The 21,921-nt window shown below is 41.8% G+C and overlaps 2 protein-coding genes across 48 annotated transcripts in view; one reads left to right on the top strand and one right to left on the bottom strand.

The window, feature by feature from the left end:
* CYREN (cell cycle regulator of NHEJ) overlaps positions 1-21,921 on the bottom strand; it is a 194,372-nt gene that overhangs the window by 34,420 nt on the left and 138,031 nt on the right. The window lies entirely within an intron of this gene.
* CALD1 (caldesmon 1) overlaps positions 1-21,921 on the top strand; it is a 231,504-nt gene that overhangs the window by 205,107 nt on the left and 4,476 nt on the right. For all 45 annotated transcript variants that reach the window (XM_086395525.1, XM_086395509.1, XM_086395487.1 and 42 more), the window contains 7 exons: positions 1,639-1,897; positions 4,537-4,677; positions 11,980-12,023; positions 12,129-12,207; positions 14,612-14,749; positions 15,256-15,351; positions 21,578-21,658. In XM_086395525.1, coding sequence (XP_086251651.1) covers positions 1,639-1,897; positions 4,537-4,677; positions 11,980-12,023; positions 12,129-12,207; positions 14,612-14,749; positions 15,256-15,351; positions 21,578-21,658 — 838 coding nt within the window. The remainder of the gene's footprint in view (positions 1-1,638; positions 1,898-4,536; positions 4,678-11,979; positions 12,024-12,128; positions 12,208-14,611; positions 14,750-15,255; positions 15,352-21,577; positions 21,659-21,921) is intronic.

Genomic DNA, 21,921 nt, shown 5'->3' with positions numbered 1-21,921 from the left:
TGTTTTAAAGTGATTCTTTCACTGAGCATAACAGTGTATCTTTTTGCTAGCTTTCTGCACCAGTGAGTATAAGCCTACAGTTATGTTAGAGTGTTTTTACTGGGTGGATGGGTCATGACTGATTTAACAAGTCCCTAATGATGGGCATCTGAATGTCCAAAATGAAGATTGAGCGACACCTAGTGGAGTCCAGAAAAGTTTCTATGTATTAGCAGTCCTACCAAACAAAACACTAAGAACAGGAAGAACCAACTCTCTGAAGATGGAGAGACTTTAACTGAAAGGAGAGGGTTCCTCTCTGGAGTCACAGGCCTATGGACATTTAAGACTTTGAAAGAGCAATATCAAGTCTTAAGGGGTCCCCTAACCATGGGGTCGCTAAGAGTCAGACACTACTGAGCAACTTCACTTTCACTTTTCACTTTCATGCACTGGAGAAGGAAATGGCAACCCACTCCAGTGTTCTTGCCTGGAGAATCTCAGGGACGGGGGAGCCTGGTGGGCTGCCGTCTATGGGGTCGCACAGAGTCGGACACAACTGAAGCGACTTAGCAGCAGCAGCAACCTTGACTGAGTTAAAAATAAGAGTTGACCTTTAGCTATCAAGAACCTAAAATGATATTTTTTAACTTTTTAACCTCAACTCCTAGTAAGATATAAATTTTACATCATATCCCGGTACACATCTACATATGTATTTATAACTGAAACAAGAATGTCAAGAAAAGGTCGTTTCCCTTGTTCCATGCAATACCCTCTGATATTTTCTCCTTGGTTCTTCTAAATGCTAATTAAAGTCCACTAAATAGAGTTTACAAAATGCAGCTTGAAAAGCATAGTACTAAAGGACATAGTTTATTCAGAACAATCTCACTATTTTAAAAGCATGAGATGCATGCAAAAAACCAGTATCGGTAACTATGTAATCTTGGACTCCTTTTCCGTTCCTCCTCTTGCTTCATAACTGGAAACACCAGTGCTATTCTCTGCATGGAATAAATGGTACTAGACCATGGTAATTCATCTGTTACAAAAGTGTCAGAAATGGGCCACCTATGTTTAGATATAGTTAAGAATGCCCTCACTACCTGCTAATGAGTATTTATATAAGATTTCCTCCATTTTTGTGGCTCAATAATATTCCACTGTATGTACTTTTACATTTTTGTAATACGTTCATCCACCAATGGGCACTTAGGCTGTTTCCATGTCTTGGCTATTGTAAATGATGCCACATGACTATGGGCGTTACGTGTATCTTTTTGAGTTAGTGTTTTCATTTTCTTTGGATAAATATCCAGAAGTGGAATTCCCGCATCATATGGCAGTTCTACTTTTAATTTTTTGAGGAATCTCCATACTGTTTTCCGTAGTGGTTGTACCAATTGACAGCCCCACCAACAGTGCCTGTTTGCTTCCATTGTACTACCTAGGGAACCCAGGGTAAGTGGCAGAGAGGGGATTCGGATTCAGACCTGGGAATTCCAGATGGACCCCAACTTAGCCGTGAGGGTCCGCTGTCCAGTGAGGGCAGTGGAGATTTCCGTGTGGGATGCAAGGCCTGCAGACCGACCTCCCCCGCTTCCAGGGGCGGTGAGGGTAGGCTGCAAGGCAGACGAGTGTCCCACTCCTTTGCAGCCGCGCTGGAGGGAGGGTCAGCGAGGCCAAGGAGGCTGAAGGCACTTCCCAGGTGGAAGCCGGCAAACGGCTGGAGGAGCTGCGCCGCCGCCGTGGGGAGACGGAGAGTGAGGAGTTCGAGAAGCTCAAGCAGAAGCAGCAGGAGGCGGCCTTGGAACTGGAGGAGCTGAAGAAGAAGAGGGAGGAGCGAAGGAAAGTCCTAGAGGAGGAGGAGCAGCGGAAGAAGCAGGAGGAAGCAGAGCGAAAAGTGAGAGAGGAGGTAAGGCGGGGCGGAGCGCGGTGGTCTCGAGCCTTCACTTACCCAAGCTCACGAGTACGCGTCTCTGTGAACATTCTGACCCTGGAAAATAGTTTCTTCCCTGGTGAACTGCTGCTGCCCTTTTGAACGTGAATTCTTACAAATGCATGAATCTGAGCAAACTCCTGGAAACAGTGAAGTACTGGGTAGCCTGGTGTGCTGCAGTCCTTAGGATCACAAAGAGTCTGAGTCGACTTAGCGACTGAACAACAGCAGCAGCTTGCTGTGTGCTAGGTGTGGTTCTAAAAATTTATACACATTAATTTATGCAGTTCTCCTAAGATCTCTCTGATATAGATAGTCTTCTCATCCCCATTTTACAGATCAGGAAACTAAGGCACCGAGAGGTTTTGTAATTTTCCCGAGGTCCCACTTTTCGTTGTCTTAACGCATGAACCTGTAAATGTCCCTCAGTAAAGACTGTGAGAGGAGAGAAGGATGAAAAAGTCTGCAGATCAGTTACAAGAACCAAGAGTCACATGGTAGTTGTTTTTTGATATTTGAAGAGGTTTCATAGAGAAGATTTTCCCAAAAATCGTTTTGGGGGTGTGTTAAGTGGAAGAGTAAGTAACTAGATTTTCACAGGCAGGGACAGTACCTGCTTTGTTCATTGCTGTACACCCAGGACCCAGCACAGCGCCAGGCGTGTAGCAGGAGCCCAGTGATTATGAGCAGATGAATTTGTTCCATCTTAAGCAGAACTGAAAATGACAGATAAAGTTACAAGAAGGCAAATTTTGAAAATTGAAAAAGTGCTTAACCAACTACTGTAGCATTGCAGTAGTTTACAAAGAGCATTTTTTCCTTGTATCCTGAGGTACATTATTTATCCTCATTTTATGGACAAAGAAATGGGAATCAAGTAGTTTGACTGACTTGTGTGAAGTCACTTGACTAATAATAAGTGATAGATTTGCTGCTGCGACCCAGCTTCTCCAACTCCGCCTAGAGCTTTCCACACAAATCTCCAGAGACTGTGATCTCCCATCATTTAGAATATGCAACAAGACTTTAGATGACTTTCTGACATGGATCCTATACAAACATTCCCCAAACTGTGCGGAAAGTTTGGATACATTACTCCAAGGTCTCGTTCAACTCCAGCTCTTCTTAAGCCTGCGACCTTTGGTTAGAAGGTAATTGGAATGTTTGTTTTAGAATCAGACCCTCTGACACTGGCAAGCTGGGACCTTGGGAGAGTCACTAGACCGTGAGACCTCTTTTCCTTATCTGTGAAATATCTACTTTCAGGATTGTGGAGGTGATTAAATCATGATATTCAGGGTGCCTGGTACATAATAGACACTCAGGAAGTCATAGTGTTCATTCCTGTTATTGTTATTGCTGTTCTCTAGAGGAGCAAAGTATCAATGAAAGCAGAGGAGAAACATGGCCTCTGAGACCTGAATTGGACCTCAGAGATGATTTGGTCTAACCTCCTACCAAGCACAGTGTCTTAGTGGCGGCCGCTATAACAAATTGCTGCAGACGGGGTGGCTGATAAGACATAACAGATGTTTGTCTCACAGTTCTGAGGCTATGAAGTCCAAGATCGAAATGCCAGCAAACTCTGTGTCTGGTGCAACCGTTCACAGATAGCAGTCTTCTCGCTGTGTCCTCACAGGGCAGAAGGCGTGAGAGAGCTCCCTAGAGCCTCTTTTAGGTTCCATTCTCATGGCCCCCAAACCCCCACCTCCTAATGCCATCACTCTTGGGGTTAGGATTTTAACACAGGGATTTGGTGGGGGAGGGTGGGGGCATAAATATTCAGTCCACAATACACAGGATCTTTCTGCAGCATCCTATGACACATGAACATCCAGTTCCTGCTTGAGAACATCCAGTTTGAAAACTACAAAGACTACATAAATCTGTCAGAAAACTGTTCCTAGAGGATGTGCAGCCTGATGAGAAGACAGAGTGTTCTAGGCCAGGAATGAAGGCACCGAGGGGTTGATGAGAGGGATTGTAAACATCCGTGGTTTCACCACTAGGGGGCAGTATCTACACCATTTCAGATTTGTCAAGCTATCTAGAAATAATCTACTCAGCTAAGGAAGGGACAAGCAAGAAACCATCTCTTGTACAATTTAGTAAATATAGTACTGTGTGCCTTGGCATATGGATGATCTCATTTGTCTTCACATCTCTCCTAGGAAGTAGGTAGAAGTGAGAACTTATTTTACGTACACAAAATGAAAGGCCAGTGTTTGATGACTTGACGAGGTGATGACTGTGATGACTGTCCTGCTGAGCATGAGTCTAAGCATTCTACCTGAGCGTTCTCATTTAGTCTGTGTTAAATCCCTAGTCGGTGGATACTATTATTATCCCCATTTTACAAATGAGGAAACTGAGGCATGGGGTAGATAAGTAACATGGCCAAGGTCACACAGTTTGGAAGGGGCAGTGCCAGAGTGCACATCAGCAGCTGGACTCAAGCGCTCAGGCTTAACCTCTGGTGCCACCCTTGAGGAAGGGCTAGCATCTTTTCTAGAACCCGGATCTTTCTCTTCTAGGACTATGACCATTCCCCTACAGCACTCTTTCCTTTGGGCTTGAAGCTGATATTAACGTCCTTGTTATTTGCTCTTTCTTAGGAAGAGAAGAGGAGGCTAAAGGAAGAGATTGAAAGGCGAAGGGCAGAAGCTGCTGAGAAACGCCAGAAGATGCCGGAAGATGGTTTATCAGAGGACAAGAAGCCCTTCAAATGTTTCACTCCTAAAGGTTCATCTCTCAAGGTATTTTCCCCCAGAAAACCTTCTTGTGTTTACTAAAATATGATAGAAACATGATTTCAGCCCCTGATTTAGTTATTGATTATTCAAAGCTTTTGTTCCATTTATCTTTTTGCTCCGTCAGCAATTTCATAGCTTTTTTTCATTTTCAAGATAGAGATAGGAGAGAAATCAAGTGGAGTACTTTGTGTCTTTTGATTATTAGATCTTTGATTAAAATGACCTCTGCTGATTACCTCTGGATTTCACTGACCCACACTCTCTGTGTGCCTTATTACTTTGAGCAATTAAAAGCAGAAACATTGAAACTATAAAATAGGCAAATGTATTTTAAAGGTTTAAGCTGCTTTTTCATGCTAATTTCATTATTTTTCTTTGTCATTATTAAGAGCAGGACAGCTGGGGATGGCACAGGTCAAATTTCAAAGCTGTTATCAGCAAAGGAGATGAAATGTGACTCGGATAGGCTCCCTTGCCAGGATGAGTTTGGTCTGACTACTCCCTTCAGTGGGCATAGCTCCTAATAAAGGAAGACAGAAGCGCTGCTGAGAGAATGAGCAGGAAGGAGCTGACTCAGGGCGATGATGGGCTGGTTGAGATGGAGAGACAAGAGCGTAGACTCAAATATGTATTTTTGCTTATACAGTTAGCATGTTTTGAGTCCCTGGCACAGTGAAGATACTCACTGATGTAGGGAGTACGTGCTTATTGAATAAATACATGGACGAATGAAACTTTAGAGATTGGAACTTTGAGCCGTTTTTATTTTCTGTCATCCTAGCTAGGTTACAAAGCCCTGACAACAGGTAAAGGCAGTATAGAATCATAGCCAGGCTGCAGCTGGTTAATGTGTGTGTGTGTGTGTATGTCTATCAGTGTGTGTACATTTTGATCAAAAGTCAGTTATTTACACTTACACTTATTACCTGTTTCACATGGAAACCAGTATGTTTTATTCCTAGAACATTTCCTTTAGTCTTTAGGATGGTCTGGGTCCCAGTTTACCATGGTTCTGCTGCTGCTGCTGCTGCTGCTGCTGCTGCTGCTGCTAAGTCGCTTCAGTCATGTAGGACTCTGTGCGACCCCATAGACGGCAGCCCATTAGGCTCCTCTGTCCCCGGGATTCTCCAGGCAAGAATACTGGAGTGGGTTGCCATGGTTCTAACCCCTCCCAAATAAGCTCCTTATACTTCAATCTCATCTCAAGGCCTGCTTCAGGAGGAGTTTTCTTATTTGATATTTATAACAAATCTAATATGTGCAATGAACTATGAAGGAGGGAAGCACAAAGCAAGGTCACTGTCCATAGGGCACTCATATCATTGACCGCCTCAGGAAAACTCAAGAATTACAAGGGTAACCAAGTGCAGACTACCAGCTCAGTGAGGTCTCTGAGTGGAGCAGAAGGAGGAGAGAGAGGCTGTGTGGAGTAAGTGAGCTTCATTTATGGATCTGAAATTTGAATTTCATAAAGTCTTCCTATGTTACAAAATATTCTTTTGAGCTTTTCCAAACCATTTAACAATGTAAAATGTTCTTAGTTTATGGGTGGGTGGAGAACACAGGCAAAACTCTATTTGCATACCCCTGCTGAAGGAGAACGGAGAAGGCAATGGCACCCCACTCCAGTACTCTTGCCTGGAAAATCCCACGGATGGAGGAGCCTGGAAGGCTGCAGTTCATGGGGTCGCTAAAAGTCAGACATGACTGAGCGACTTCACTTTCACTTTTCACTTTCATGCATTGGGGAAGGAAATGGCAACCCACTCCAATGTTCTTGCCTGGAGAATCCCGGAGATGGTGGGGGTGCGTGGTGGGCTGCCGTCTATGGGGTTGCACAGAGTCGAACACGACTGAAGTGACTTAGCAGCAGCAGCAGCAGCTGAAGGAGAAAGAGCAGAAAGATGCAAACCCTGCTCACTTTAGACCATCTCTGCACAGCCACTCGGTCCCCCTCTGTCTGGGTCCATTTCTTCCTGGCTCATCGAAAATCAAAAAAAAAGAAGTGTCCTCTCTCTTTCAACCTTCCTTCAATCGCCACCTGACCTACGCTTTCCTTGAACTGTGTGTGGGAACGTGAGAAAAGTTGTAGTTATCGAGACTTATAATTTCTACTTTGTTTTTCAAAAGAAACTGCAACCCATCCTCTTTCTTCAAACATCTCTCTACCAAGGTTCCCAACTTAGCTTCTCTAGTGTTTCCATCAACCAGACTCCAGAGTTCCCACAAAGCCATTTATCTACTTATTCTGGTAGAGAAGGACAGGAAAGCCTGGCAAGTTGCAGTCGCAGTCAGACACGACTGAGCAACTGAACAACAGTGTTCTAGTAGAGAGGCATGTGTGAGCCATCAAAATTGACATATAAAAAAGAAACTTTCAGTTTCTGTGTAACAGAGACGTGCTTTCAAGAGTAGGCAATCTAGTGTTTTTCTCCATAGTATGTGCCTTGAAGAACCTGCTGTGGCTCTTGTTTTATAATTTCATTTCATGTCCTACAATTGAAATTCCTGCAACTGTTGACACTTTTGGCCCTGCAGCTTTTATAAATGGTCACAAGCTAAGATTGTCGAATGCCGGCGGGAGGAGAAACATTTGACATCTGACCACACGATATTATCCACTGGTGTATTTTGTTGGTTTCTCATGGCTTACGTTCCTCGTCTGAGAAGCTCAGAACCCGGTTTCTCATAGTTAAATTATGCTGGCAGTGAATGAGCTTTCTTACCTAAGACATACAAAGAATAAGTTTTAAGTAAATTAAATTTATAATTTTGTTTTTATTATTATTATTTTCATATACTCGTGGTGGAAGGAGTGTGGAGTTAAGAAGAGCACCAGTTTGCTGAAATGTGTGTGATTTTCCCGTTTTATTAGGACCACAGTGCCACCTCTTGGTTTATAGAAGAACCAGTTTCTCTCTTTAAACTCCTTACACAGAACAAGTAATTTACAAATTTAGTAGAAATTGTTACATTACCCAGAGTCACTAAGTGCAAACATTTGCCAGCAAAAATGCATCAATAAGTCCTGACAAAATGTGATGATGAGATCAAGCTGTATTGAATACTGTAGATACAGAAGGAGACGTTAGAGTCTAAGAGCCATAATGTGAATAAATGTGACTGCCAACATTAACAAGATGATCCCCAGGTCAGAACGATGCTACAGGTGCTACAAAGATGCTAGCGGTTCTCCATTCTTCAGTCCCACTGCTCTGCTTGCTTCTTGGTTCCCCAAATCTTTGTATGTGTGTCTGCTCTACTAAAAATGTCCTTTACCCTCCAACACACACACTCCCCACCCTCACTTTCATGAACTCATTTATAAAGCCGTGTAAACTATAAACTATAAAAATCAGCTCAAATACTAGAACATCTGAAAAGCTTTCTCCAACTCTCCCATTTTTTAATCTTTAATATGGTACCTACTAGGTTAAAGCGTCTGCCTCCAGTGCGGGAGACCCGGGTTCAATCCTTGGGTCGGGAAGATCCCCTGGAGAAGGAAATGGTAAACCACTGCAGTATTCTTGCCTTGAGAATCCCATGGACGGAGAAGCCTGGTAGGCTACTGTCCACAGGGTTGCAGAGAGTCGGACACGACTGAGCGACTTCACCTTCACCTACTGTTTAGGTTTTTAATAATTTCTAAATTTTTTTTTTTTGAAGTACAGTTGATTTGCAATGTTGTGCCAGTCTCTTCTGTATAACACAGTGACTCAGTTTTACACACATATACATTCTTTTTTAATATTCTTTTCCACTATGGTTTGTCCCAGGAGACGGGATGTAGTTCCCTGTACTACAGTAGGACTTTGCTGTTTATCTACCACTGAATTTTAAAATTTTCATTTATGTGTTCTGCTAGTCTCCCCTACTGACTCCGTGCAGAATTGGAGCCCTATCTTATACACCACTGGTGTTTAATTTTGTATAATAGGTTTAGTTCAGTTCAGTTCAGTCGCTCAGTCATGTCTGACTCTTTGCGACCCCATGAACCGCAGCACGCCAGGCCTCCCTGTCCATCACCATCTCCCGGAGTTCACTCAAACTCACGTCCATCGAGTCTGTGATGCCATCCAGCCATCTCATCCTCTGTCGTCCCCTTCTCCTCCTGCCCCCAGTCCCTCCCAGCATCAGGGTCTTTTCCTGGTGATGAGTCAACTCTTCGCATAAGGTGGCCAAAGTACTGGAGTTTCAGCTTTAGCATCATTCCTTCCAAAGAACACCCAGGGCTGATCTTCTTCAGAATGGACTGGTTGGATCTCCTTGCAGTCCAAGGGACTCTCAAGAGTCTTCTCCAACACCACAGTTCAAAAGCATCAATTCTTCGGTGCTCAGCTTTCTTCACAGTCCAACTCTCACATCCACACATGACCACAGGAAAAACCATAGCCTTGACTAGATGGACCTTTGTTGGCAAAGTAATGTCTCTGCTTTTTCATATGCTATCTAGGTTGGTCATAACTGTCCTTCCAAGGAGTAAGCGGTGCTCACATATAATTTATTGGTTTGTTGGTTGTTTGACAGACAGGTTGTCAGGGATAAAGGTTGGATGGATAGATGAGTGAATAATATTACAAGTGCCAGTACATTATGTGGTTCTAATGTATTTTATCTCATTCAGAAAAAATTTAGCTGGGAACTTTTCCTCCAAAAATACACTTCTAAGTTCATGTTAAAATCAGAAAAATAAGGGTTTTAAACCCTTTACACCTCATAAACTCGGGGATACTGATAGCACATTTTTGCATAAAGTTTAATATTAATGAGTTAGATTTTATCTTTGTAAGAAATCATTGGAAAGGATGAAGTGCCCTCACTAACATCTATAAAAGTATTGTTCAACTGATATTAGGAGTGAAGCATGTTTTCCAAAAAGCTTAAGGTTATTTATTAATAATCTCTGAGTCCTAGGCCAACAGTCTAGAAAAAGCCATTGACATTTCAAAGATTGTAGGCGAAGGTCAGCTGCTCCAGTATTCTTGTTGTTGTTGTTCAATTGCTAAGTCGTGTCCAATTCTTTGTGACCCCGTGGACTGCAGCACGCCAGGCTTCCCTGTCCTTTAGTGTCTCCCGGAGTTTGCTCAAACTCGTGTCCATTGAATTGGTGATACTATCCAGCCATCACATCCTCTGTCGCCTCTTCTCCTCCTGCCCTCAATCTTTCCCACCATCAAGGTCTTTTCCAGTGAGTCAGCTCTTTGCATCAAGTAAACGAAGTATTGGAGCTTCAGCTTCAGCAGTCCTTCCAATGAATATTCAGGGTTGATTCCCTTTAGGATTGAGTGGTTTTCCCTCCTTGCTGTCCAAAGGACTCTCAAGAGTCTTCTCCAGCACCACGATTTGAAAGCATGAATTCTTTGGTACTCAGCTTTCTCTATTGGCCAATGCTCACATCTCTACATAATTACCGGAAAAACCATCAGTTCAGTTCACTTCAGTTGCTCAGTCGTGTCTGACTCTTTGCGACCCCTTGAACCACAGCACGCCAGGCCTCCCTGTCCATCACCAACTCCTGGAGTTCACCCAAACTCATGTCCATTGAGTTGGTGATGCCATCCAACCATCTCATCCTCTGTCATCCCCTTCTCCTCCTGCCCTCAATCTTTCCCAGCATCAGGGTCTCTTCAAATGAGTCAGCTCTTCGCATCAGATGGCCAAAGTATTGGAGTTTCAGCTTCAACATCATAGCTTTGGCTATATGGACCTTTGTGAGCAAAGTGATGTCTTCACTTTTTAATATACTGTCTAGGTTTGTCATAGCTTTCCTTTTAAGGAGCAAGCATCTTTTTATTTCATGGCTGTAGTTCACCATCCACAGTGATTTTGGAGCCCAAGAAAATAAAATCTGTCACTGTTTCTACATTTTCCCCATCTATTTGCCATGAAGTAATGGGACCAGATGCCATGATCTTAGTTTTTTGAACGTTGAGTTTTAAGCCAGTTTTTTCACTCTCCTCTTTCAACCTCATCAAGAGGCTCTTTAGTTCCTGTTTGCTTTCTGCCGTTAGAGTTGTATCATCTGCTTATTTGAGGTTGTTGATATGCACAATTCTACAGTAACTATAATCCAGTAGATTCCTGAACAGGACAGAAAATGGACCTATGTGCTTTGCACATGCAGTCATATGCAAAGGTGTTACTATTTGCTGATGACAGAAGATGCATGGCAAAGGCTATTTCTAGCCTGGAGTTGGGTATCATAAGGAGTCAACAAATATTTGCTGGCTTATGAAGAACATTTGGATTTGAGTGATGCAGTTTTAGTAAAATACAATGCTTGATTTAGCAGCTTTAGTTGTAGCAAAAATTTCTAGCTTTAAAAAATATGTATTAAAAAATACTAAACTATCCGTCGGAGAAGGCAATGGCACCCCACTCCAGTACTGTTGCCCGGAAAATCCCATGGATGCAGGAGCCTGGTAGGCTGCAGTCCATGGGGTCGCTAAGAGTCAGACACGACTGAGCGAGTTCACTTTCACTTTCCACTTTCATGCATTGGAGAAGGAAATGGCAACCCACTCTAGTGTTCTTGCCTGGAGAATCCCATGGACGGAGAAGCCTGGTAGGCTGCAGTCCATGGGGTCGCACAGAGTTGGACACGACTGAAGCAACTTGGCAAACTATCCATCAGTATACTCATAGGAGTTTCTCTGGGCTTATTTCCTTATTTCCCACTTGGACTACTAGGGTTTTCATGAGAAGCCTCAGCCATTCCTGGTGAGCTGTGCCCCAGTTTCACTCAGCCCCATATCGGTCTTCTACATTCAGGGCAAATTAAGTTCAGTAATAGCTATCAAAATTAGGAAACCAGGCTAAGCAGTAAGTGAACAGATCACAGTTCCTGGTTATCATTCTTATATATACAAATATCAAATCATTATGCTGTATACCTAAAACTAATGTTATATCATTTATACCTCAATAAAAAATGAAAAAAATTTAAAGTATGTCAGAAAGCAAAAGCAAAAAAAGTTAGTCTTGAAATGTGATTGTTTTGCTGTTGATTTATGTTTTTTCAGAGGCATTTTTATTCCATTCTATCTAGTCTTTGTTTCCAGAACTTCATATTTCTCTGTCTTCTGCCAATCCTACCTTCATCTCCCAGTATCACAAACCTCATTATCAAATACCTAATGTGTCATTTTCCTCCCTAGCAGAGGTGCTGTGCACAGCACCCTCTTACTCTTTGACACTCTTTGGTGCTTTTATTCCCCAGGTTCAGGAAAAATAATAGTATGGACTGAGAAACCCTCTTTATAAGCTGAAAATATTAACTGGTTTTATTTTTTTTCCTATTCCTAGATAGAAGAGCGAGCAGAATTTTTGAATAAGTCTGTGCAGAAAAGGTAAATATGGTTGATTGTTGAATTGAGAATCATCAACCATTTGATGTAATGGGAAAATTCTCTCATATTTTTATGCATGTCTGTGTGTGTTTATTTACTTAACAGTGGTGTCAAATCAACTCATCAAGCAGCAGTAGTCTCCAAGATTGACAGCAGACTGGAGCAATACACCAGTGCAATTGAGGTGAGAGACGTCCTCGATGTTAGGAAACTGAAGTGAAAGTGTTAGTCACTCTGTCGTGTCTGACTCTATGCGAACCCACAGACTGTAGCCTCAGTGTTATGGTCAAACAGAAATCAACTCTGATTGTATAAACAATCAGAGAAACACTTAGGACAATAATCAAGTCCAGTAGTGTTAGAATGTTAATGATGCTTTATTATTTTGAACTAGTTATAGAGAAAGCAATAGTAAAGATAAATTATAGAAAAGTTTTAAATAAATTATTTACTACTTTCCACCTGAGTGTTCTTTAATGAAGGTGTAATTTTTTTTAATGAATTTGTTACTTAACTGTATTATTTATATGTTCACAAGTATATCTTCAATATTCTTAATTCCTTATAAAAGGTGTTCCCATATATAGTTTAAACAGGTCCTTTACAACCATGACTAGTCCTTCTTTGTCTATAAGAACTTTTATTATCAAATAAATTAGTAGTATAAATTAATATAAAGATGATAGCCAGCTGGAATTTAATAGTCAATTTCAAATTGATTGTTTTATATTTGAAGGATCATAGTTTTATGCCTCTGTCTAATCCAGCTTTCTTTCCCCACTGCCAGTTGACCTAGGAGTTCTACTCAATTTGGAAATAATGTACATTTCCAAGTACCAAAGCACTAAGAGGGTAGGGTGCCATTGATCAGGATGCAATACTGATTTTTTTTCCTCCTTTGTGTAGACTTTCGTTTCAGTTGTCTGCTATGATGTAACTGGATCAGTTCAATTTGATTAGATCCTGCCCTTTGTACTGCAGAGTGGAGATGCCTATAAAATAGTTTGTAATGATGAGAGGGAATAAGAAAGCGTTCTGGATGGTTTACCAAGTGAATAATCAAGTCCTAACATTCACGAGGAGATTTTCAGAAGATTAAATGGCCACTAAAATATAAGACAAATAAGACAAATTGCAAATAGTTTTTTTCTGTGGTTGAATTGGTCATAACTCTAACAGGGTTAATGAAGCCAAGACTATGGCTTCAGCCTTTATGTAGTCCAGCAGTGGGGCCACTCACCCTGGCTGCCCACCTTGGTGACACATGCCACAGGCCCCAAAGCAGGACCAGGAGAGAAACTGCATGATTTAGGGTGTGTGCATCACTACTGCTGGAAAAGTATCTTGGATGCACATCTTTCTTTTTTACACCCGTTCATTCCTCCTTCCAGTATATTCTCCCTGCAGTGGTCTCTCAGTCTTTCTCGATGTTTTGGCACATCCCTATCTTTGTTTCTTGGCATATACTGTTAGCTCTGCATGAAACGGTGTTTGTGCTTTCCTTCACCAACCTCTTTGAAGTCTTCCATTAGATCTGGGTTTAAATGTCTCGTCCGCAAAGTGGCCTACTTTTGCCCCCCTTAACTAAGTGTGTCGGAGAAGGCAATGGCACCCCACTCCAGTACTTTTGCCTGGAAAATCCCGTGGACGGAGGAGCCTGGTGGGCTGCAGTCCGTGGGGTTGCTAGAGTCGGACACAACTGAGCGACTTCACTTTTCACTTTCATGCATTGGAGAAGGAAATGGCAACCCACTCCAGTGTTCTTGCCTGGAGAATCCCAGGGACAGGGGAGTCTGGTGGGCTGCCGTCTCTGGGGTCGCACAGAGTCGGACACAACTGAAGCGACTTAGCAGCAGCAGCTAAGTGCGTGCTCAGTTGCACAGTCTTGTCTGACTCTTTCCAACCCTTTGGACTGTAGCCTGCCAGACTCCCCTGTTCATGGGATTTTTCTGGCAAGAATACAGGAGTGTGTTGCTGTGCCCTCCTCCAGGGCATCTGACCAACCCTGGGATCAAACCCATGTTTCCTGCATCTCCTGCAGCGCAGGTGGATTCTTTACCACTTGAGCCACCTGGGAAGCCCCCTAAACTAAGTACCACTGTCCTGTTCTGTGGTCTCTTGGCATGCTTTCAGCTCCACACTCATCTTTCATAGTACTTATTGCAAGGTGAAATAATACTGAATAACTAGTTACCATCTGTCCTACTAATGTCAGTCCAGTGGGGCTTACAGAGCAGACTCTTGAGTGCCACCATGTCCCCAGAGCCTAACACAGTGCCTGGCACACAGCAGGCACTCAAGAAGTGTCTGTTGAAGAAATGAAGTAGCATATCACTATAACAATAAGTGGCGGGGGGAGATGCTAATGAAAAGCATATTTCAATTTGAAAAGATCCTCTGAAGTAGATATAATGGTTTATTCGGAAATAGAGATGTTATCAAAATGTATGGAAATTATGAGTCACTTTTGGTGAAGGTGTTTACCCAATGAATTTGTTGAGTGATAACGTTGAGGCAGACAGGCTTACTATAGTTTTATGAGAACAAACTTATCAGCACCAATCCTAAAAATAATTCACATACTTCAGGGAACAAAAGCTGCAAAACCTACAAAGCCAGCAGCCTCGGACCTTCCTGTTCCTGCCGAAGGTGTCCGCAACATCAAGAGCATGTGGGAGAAAGGCAATGTGTTCTCATCCCCCTCTGCTTCGGGCACACCAAACAAGGTGAGCAAGGGTTGCTGTCTTTTCATTCTGGAGGTTGGATCCCCGCCACCCGCCCCCGCCCCCCCGCCTTTTTTTTCCTTTTTTTTTCTTTTAGGAATTACATAGTTAATTACAAAAGCAGTGAAGAAAGTATAATTCTTACTTTCTTTTGCAATGACCACAAAAGCAAGCTCAGAAAGAGTGTGTTCCTGAGGTTCATATACTATGGTATGTGATTGTATACTGAGGTTGTATACTATGCCCTGGCCAGAGGCCTCTAAATACAATGCCCGGAGTTCATCACTAACCTTGGGATTGGCAGGGGAGGGGAAGTGCAGGGGGAAGAAAACCAGATATCATACGCTTTCAATATCAAGTTCAAGGTTCATTTTCCTTAAAATAGTCCGTATAATGATCAGCAATTGATTGGTGCTGTATGAAATAATACTGAATAGTATTTTGAGGTTGCTTTGAATTTCCAGGTAGTTTTTTTTTCCCCTTTAACATTGGATGCTTGACCTTTACAGGAAACCGCCGGCTTGAAGGTGGGGGTCTCCAGCCGCATCAACGAATGGCTAACCAAAACGCCCGAGGGAAGCAAGTCGCCTGCTCCCAAGCCTTCTGTAAGTAGCTCCAGGTTTTTCTGAATGTCTTTGATAGCTCAGCTTCCAGCAACTGAAGAAAACAGGCTGTTGGGAGTTTTGTCTGGGAAAAACAGGGCCCCTGTTCTTGGCTGCGACTGCTGAGTAACAAACAAGGAGGGGCTCAGATGAGAGAGAGCAGTCCCGAGCAGCTGCACTGTCATTTACCCAGAAGGTAGAACGGAACGGTCATCACCTCTCCTCCTGGATCGCGGAGGCAGTTCAGATTTGCCCTCTTAACTATCTGCGTGTTTAGTTTCTATTCTATGAGTTAAGCTAGGAATTTGAAAATGTCAAATGATCTCGGCCATTTCTGTGTCAAGAGCACCCCTAGACTTAGAATGTTATGCTGGCTATCGAACTCACATTTTCTAATTTGCCTAATTTCTGTAACTTAACCCAAAAATACAGTGATTAGGTAGTTGTTGAAATAATTGCTGTAATTTCCTTGTCAACACCTCCAAAGAAAAGCCATTTAAAACAAAACAACAGTAAGACTAGAAACTATAAAAACTGGTTATGAATGTTATTTTTGGAAATTTAAAATCTTCTTATTAAGCATGGCTTTCTTACTAAAAATATTCTCTTAACCTTTTCAGTGAATGTATATGGTAGTTGCCGTGCATTTATCATTATAATCAAAAGACTTATGAAGCTCCCTACTGTCCACTGGTGAGCTTTCTCTGTTCAGTTGGCTTTTATAGCTTTGTTGGTGCCCAAGGTAGCAAAAGACTCTGCTGTCACAACTACCCCATTCCAGAGGCAGAAGAAAAGCTTCCCAAACCCTAGGTCTCTGCACCATTGAGCATTTAATTGCACCCATTGGCTCCATGTTTAATCTCCAAAGTCACTAGAGTTTATCACCTTTCCAACTGAAAAAAGAAAAAATGGAAATATTTCCGTACTCTTCTTGGGTACAATTCCTTATAATCAATTAATATTCAGCCTGAGATTCTTTACCTAAAGGCCTCACAGAGATATAAAACTAATGTGAACCTAGTTTACAACTATTGAAAAGAAATCTTTTTCCTGCTCCCAATAGATATAGATTCTTTGTGACTGTGGACTGTAGCCCCTGAGACTACTCTGTCCATGGGATTTTTCCAGCAAGAATACTGGAGTAGGTTGCCATTTCCTCCTCCAGAGGATATTCCTGACTCAGGGATCGAACCCACATCTCCTGTGTCTCCTGCATTGCTGGCAGATTTCCTTGCCCTCTGGGCCATCAGGGAAGTCCTCAGATATACGAAAGGAGGCCTATAAAAGGAGATAGTAGGGCTTTCTGGGTGGCCCTAGTGGTGAAGAACCCGCCTACCAATGTAGGAGACTTAAGAGACACAGGTTCAATCCCTGGCTTGGGAAGATTCCCTGAAGGAGGCATGGCAACCCACTCCAGTATTCTTGCCTGGAAATCCCATGGACAGGAATCTGGCAGGCTACAGTCCACGGGGTCAAAAAGAGTCAGACATGACTGAAGTGACTTAGCACACACAAGGCAAGGGATGATACCCTCAAGGTATGTGATCTTTAGTGCCTCAAGTTTCCCTAGCACCCAAGGTGATATAAAGAATGGAAATTATTTTTTAATGGCAGGTAATATAAAGTTTTATGGTTCGAGACCAGTGTTTATCAACCTTATTGAATTATCCCTTTGAAAACCTAATGAAATCTAAGGACCCTCTCCCCTAAAACATTGCATATAATACAAGTTCAGCAAGTTTGTGGACCCATTTAAGACTTCTCAGGATAGCAAGATAAGAAGAAAGAGGTGTATGTTTTTCTTCTTTCTTCTTGGATGAATATGGCACGTTGCTAAAGGAGGTGGTCAGTTTTTTACATGTATTTGCAACCTTGTTTCATTTCAGTCCCAGATTACACTCATATATTTGGTCAAGGACCTGACCCATACTCTTTTATCAACACTTTAACTGATAAGCCTATCATCTATTTCATCCTAATGGGAGTGTTAAAAAGATTCAATTCAGTTAGTATTACAATAGGTATAGCTGAGTCAAGGTTTCCACAAAAATCCCCATTTTCTGGGAATTATTGATGACCTCCTAAAAATGGCAGGACAAACAGGCATTACAGGGAAATTACAAAATCATTGCCTGCTTTATCTAATATTTAATAAGTAATTTGCTAGACTGTCTACTAGGGCAGGGTCCCCAACCCCCAGACTACAGACCAGTAGTGGTCTGTGGCCTGTTAGGAACTGAGTCACACACAGCAGGAGGTGAGTGGCAGGAGAGCAAGTGAAGGTTCATCTTTATTTACAGCTGTTTTCCATCACTTGCATTACCGCCTGATTCTGCATTTTGCTGAATTGTATAATTATTTCATTATATTTCACAGTGTAATATAATAATAGAAATAAAGTACACAATAAATGTAACACATTTGAATCATCTTGAAACTATTCTCCCCTACCCCTGGTCGACGGAAAAATTGTCTTCCTTGAAACGGGTCCGTCATGCCAAAAAGGTTGGCAACTACTATAATACTGTGTAGAGAAGAAAAGGAAAGAAGAAGGTGGCAATTAGTATACATCAGAATGATCTCTTTTTCCCCATGTCCCATTGGATTTTGTAGACTAGTGTGGCTTCCTTGATAAAGGCCAGGTCGAAAGATAATGATACATAATTGATGTTATAGATAAAAGGCCAGCTTGAGTATTCTTAATAAGCAACTTTGAGCTTTGTGCACATTCCAAGTGTAGTAGACCAGCAACATGTCATTCAGGAAAAGAAATAACTTGGAGTTCAACAAGGCAGGATTGTGAACCACAGACAATAAGGATTCAACAGAAAGGAAATGAAAATGTCCAAACTACTGGGAAGAGCCGGAAGGGTCCTGTAGATATGAGTACATGAAACTTATCAGACAAAAGGTTAAATCCAGGAAGGCGGCTTAGAAAGTCAGGTCAAGAAAGGCTGTTTAGGTCTTATCCAGGGTTTTTCACTCTGGTGGCCTGCAGCTAAGATCTGTGTAGACCAGGCCATCATGCTTTATTTTCCCTTTTAAAATTATAATTCAAACACATTTTTGAGGTGTGGAGGTATGCACTCTTTAATTTGTCAATTCCCTCTTTTTCAAAATTTAAAATTTTCTTCCACCAGCCACTTTCGGCTTTTGTGTTTCTAACCTGTCTCTTCATGAAAGGCATGTGAGTTTGACAGCCTGGGGATTCTGGTCAGGCCGACGCTGAGCTCAGGATGTCAGAAGATTGCCTAAGGACAACAGTAGAGAGGAGGCTCCCAAAGCCACCCTTCTAATTGGGGGCCATAAGCGATTTATTCTTAGCCCTTGGTTTCTATTCCTTGGCATATGTGCGTGGAGGGGAAAGCCAGGGTTGTGTTTCCAGATGTGTGGCACGTGGCCATTAAGGAAAAATCAGAGATAAGTTTTCTTACCAAAATAGTGCTCACCCAGTGAAACCTCAAGAAGAAGGAAAAGAGATTCGTGTTCAGTTCTAAACTTCACCTAAGATAAAAACCATCCTCTGCTGCTAGCTATGAATTAATTTTCATGTAATTAAAAGTGCTCAGAAGCTTGTCAAATCAATATTACTTGGGGTTTCTAAAAATCAGTAACTTATTTAAACACTGATCTATACCTTATTCTTTGCTGGGACATCTATTGCTATTTGTGGGTAGAATTTACAGGACTTCAGTGTCACTGTGTAAAATTCTGAATATGTCTGTTGTACCTGGTTTGTCTGTTCTTTGTGTCTAAACTACATGTTATATACAGCAATTAAAATGCTAATTTATCTTTCTTTTTGTTTAAAAAAAATACCAACTTTGTCCTTCTCAGCTGAATTCTCTTCTTCATTCTTTGATCTCTGGTTGACTGGAAGTCTGCTTTCCTGCCTTCATTTTTCCCTGTTCTTCTGGAGTGGGTCTTTCTCTAAAATGTAGTAGTCCAGTCAGGTAATTTCATTTATATTTCCCATTTGATTTAAAATGCCAGTTTGCTACTTGGATGTTAATATTTTCTTTAAATGGACTCTCTAAACTCTTTAAGTGACCTCAAAAGATTCATAGGCAGGATTTAAGGGAGATACAATTCATTTTCCTCAGTAGAAGAGTATTCACATTAAAAAAAAAAGTATTTGTCTTATATAAATCAAATAAATAAAGTAGTAATAGCCACTTTCCAGAGCTACCATTAGCATGTTCCTGATTATAGTCTCCAAATTTTTTAAACAGTCTTCCAGACAATTTGGCAGCTTCTGCCTACATGGAAATATACAGTGGAACTTTTCAAAAACAACCTGATTTGTTGCTTACTGGTTCCAAGTTAAATAGGTGTAACTCTCTAACAGAATATCAGGAATCCACATCACAGTGAAAATCCAGAAATTTATTAATAATAAGATTAAGGTAAATCTGAACTGCTTCACATGATACTATTAACCAGTGCATCTTCAACGTTACAATCTCAATAGTTATCTATGAAAAAACATATGTCCGCTTAGACTAGTGTCCATGGATAAATGCAATTGCTGTTAGCTTTGCCTTCTAATGAGAAAAGGGTTTGCCAAAATAAACATTACTATTTCAGTAAAACACATTTATTTTCCAGAAACTGCCTTTGCCAAGGACTAATATAAGCAAATGTTAGAAGAAAAGTAAATGGAAACAGAAATTTGGATCCTTGTCTAAGCCAAATTCATTATGAGGTAGTAAATAAAAAATCCAAGATATATAGCTGTTATCGTATTTTAGTGTTTTCTTCCCAAGATTTTCACGGGTTCTTGCATATGTCATCAACCTGTCAGTTTCTCTTATGGGTACAGTTTGTAGTAAATGTTTACTTTCATGGGGCTGGCTTCTCCTGATACACTTCTGAATTACCACTTGCTTCTCAGAAAACATAAAATTATTTTAGTCTGAGAAAAGTGTAATTACAAAAGTGTCCTAGATTGGGCTGCCCTAAAATAGTGGTTCCTGTGCAAGTAGTGTACTTGGGACGTGAAGAAAACACTATAGGAAGTGAGGCGGGAAAAGAAAACAGCCAATTAAGAATGTTTATTAAGCAACTCACTACGTGAGCTTTTAAACGTAACCCCACTGGGAAAAACCTAGAAGCCATCACAAAACACATGCTTCTAGTTACCCTACCTGAGGCGTGAGCGAGTCTAAGAAATAGTCTCGCACCAAATCTCATGGATGAGTGATTGAAGACTGCTCTTAGGGATGACTCTGAACATCCAGGTTGCCCCCTGGGTGGGCAAAGTGGGCACCTGTAGCCTGAGGAAGTCCTCAGGCGAAGAGATGCAGGGTTGGCCATTGGAAGTCCAGCTGATATGCATTAGTCTTAAGGGCTGGGGGCCGTGAGGCCAAAAAGAAAGCTAATTGGCAAGGGATGAAGTGTTTATCCAATCCCCTGAAAATTATTTATTTATTTTAGGTATTTTTTAATTTTTAAACTTTTTATTTTATGTTGGAGTATGCCAAAAAATTGGGCTTCCCTGATAGCTCAGTAGATAAAGAATCCACCTGCAATACAGGAGACCCTGGTTCGGTTCCTGGGTCAGGAAGATCCCCTGGAGAAGGGATGGGCTACCCACTCCAGTATTGTTGACTTCTCTTGTGGCTCAGCTGGTAAAGAATCCACCTGCACTGCGGGAGACCTGGGTTCGATCTCTGGGTTGGGAAGATCCCCTGGAGAAGGGAAAGGCTGCTGCTGCTAAGTCGCTTCAGTCGTGTCCGACTCTGTGTGACCCCGTAGACGGAAGCCCACCAGGCTCCCCTGTCCCTGGGATTCCCACTCCAGTATTCTGGCCTAGAGAATTCCATGGACTCCATGGGGTCGCAAAGAGTCGGACACGACTGAGCAACTTTCACTTTCATACCAAAAATTATTTAAAACCTATGTGCTATTCACTTCTAAGGACATAGAAAGTTAAAAATAGGCTATCTCATTTTAAATATGCTTATATTCCAATTTTACAGGTCAATAAACAGTAAGTCCCCAGTGAATAACGGGACCTCAGTGCTGGATAGTTTGAGCCCATTCTCGTGTCACAACATAGGTCAGGGTCTATATAAAATCAAACAATGGTTAGCAATCCTTTTGATTCAAACCATTTCACATCACTCGGATAAAGTGTGTTACACAAATAAACAACATGTGATTTATTTAGACCTGGCCAGAACATACAAAGAGCCACATATTAATTTTTCTGCTTTCTGTTCATTAGGATTTGAGGCCAGGAGATGTATCTGGCAAGAGGAACCTCTGGGAAAAGCAATCTGTGGACAAGGTCACTTCCCCCACTAAGGTAATCTACTGGGAGATTTGTTTTTCATGGGTTCATTTCCTACTGTATCCTGCAGTGTGAGGTCCCAGGGTCAAATGAGAAATAGCACTGATCCACAGTCTTGCCTGAGTAACCATCAGTTTCTAAAGACCTGTATATGGTACAGTGAAGGGCAGTGTCATGGAGCCTTCAGCGTGGTAGGTTTGTCAGTTACACGAGGTAAATAGTCCAGATCCGTGAGATGGTTCCCAGACTTTCCAGAAACATCGTAGTGAAAGGGGTGT

This window comes from Bos grunniens, chromosome 4 (assembly GCF_055505025.1).
Source record: "Bos grunniens cultivar Pamir isolate PY7600 chromosome 4, Bosgru_T2T1.0, whole genome shotgun sequence".
Classification (NCBI taxonomy): domain Eukaryota; kingdom Metazoa; phylum Chordata; class Mammalia; order Artiodactyla; family Bovidae; genus Bos; species Bos grunniens.
Note: the sequence above shows the minus strand (reverse complement) of the source record. Positions and strands in the feature narration are given on the sequence as shown.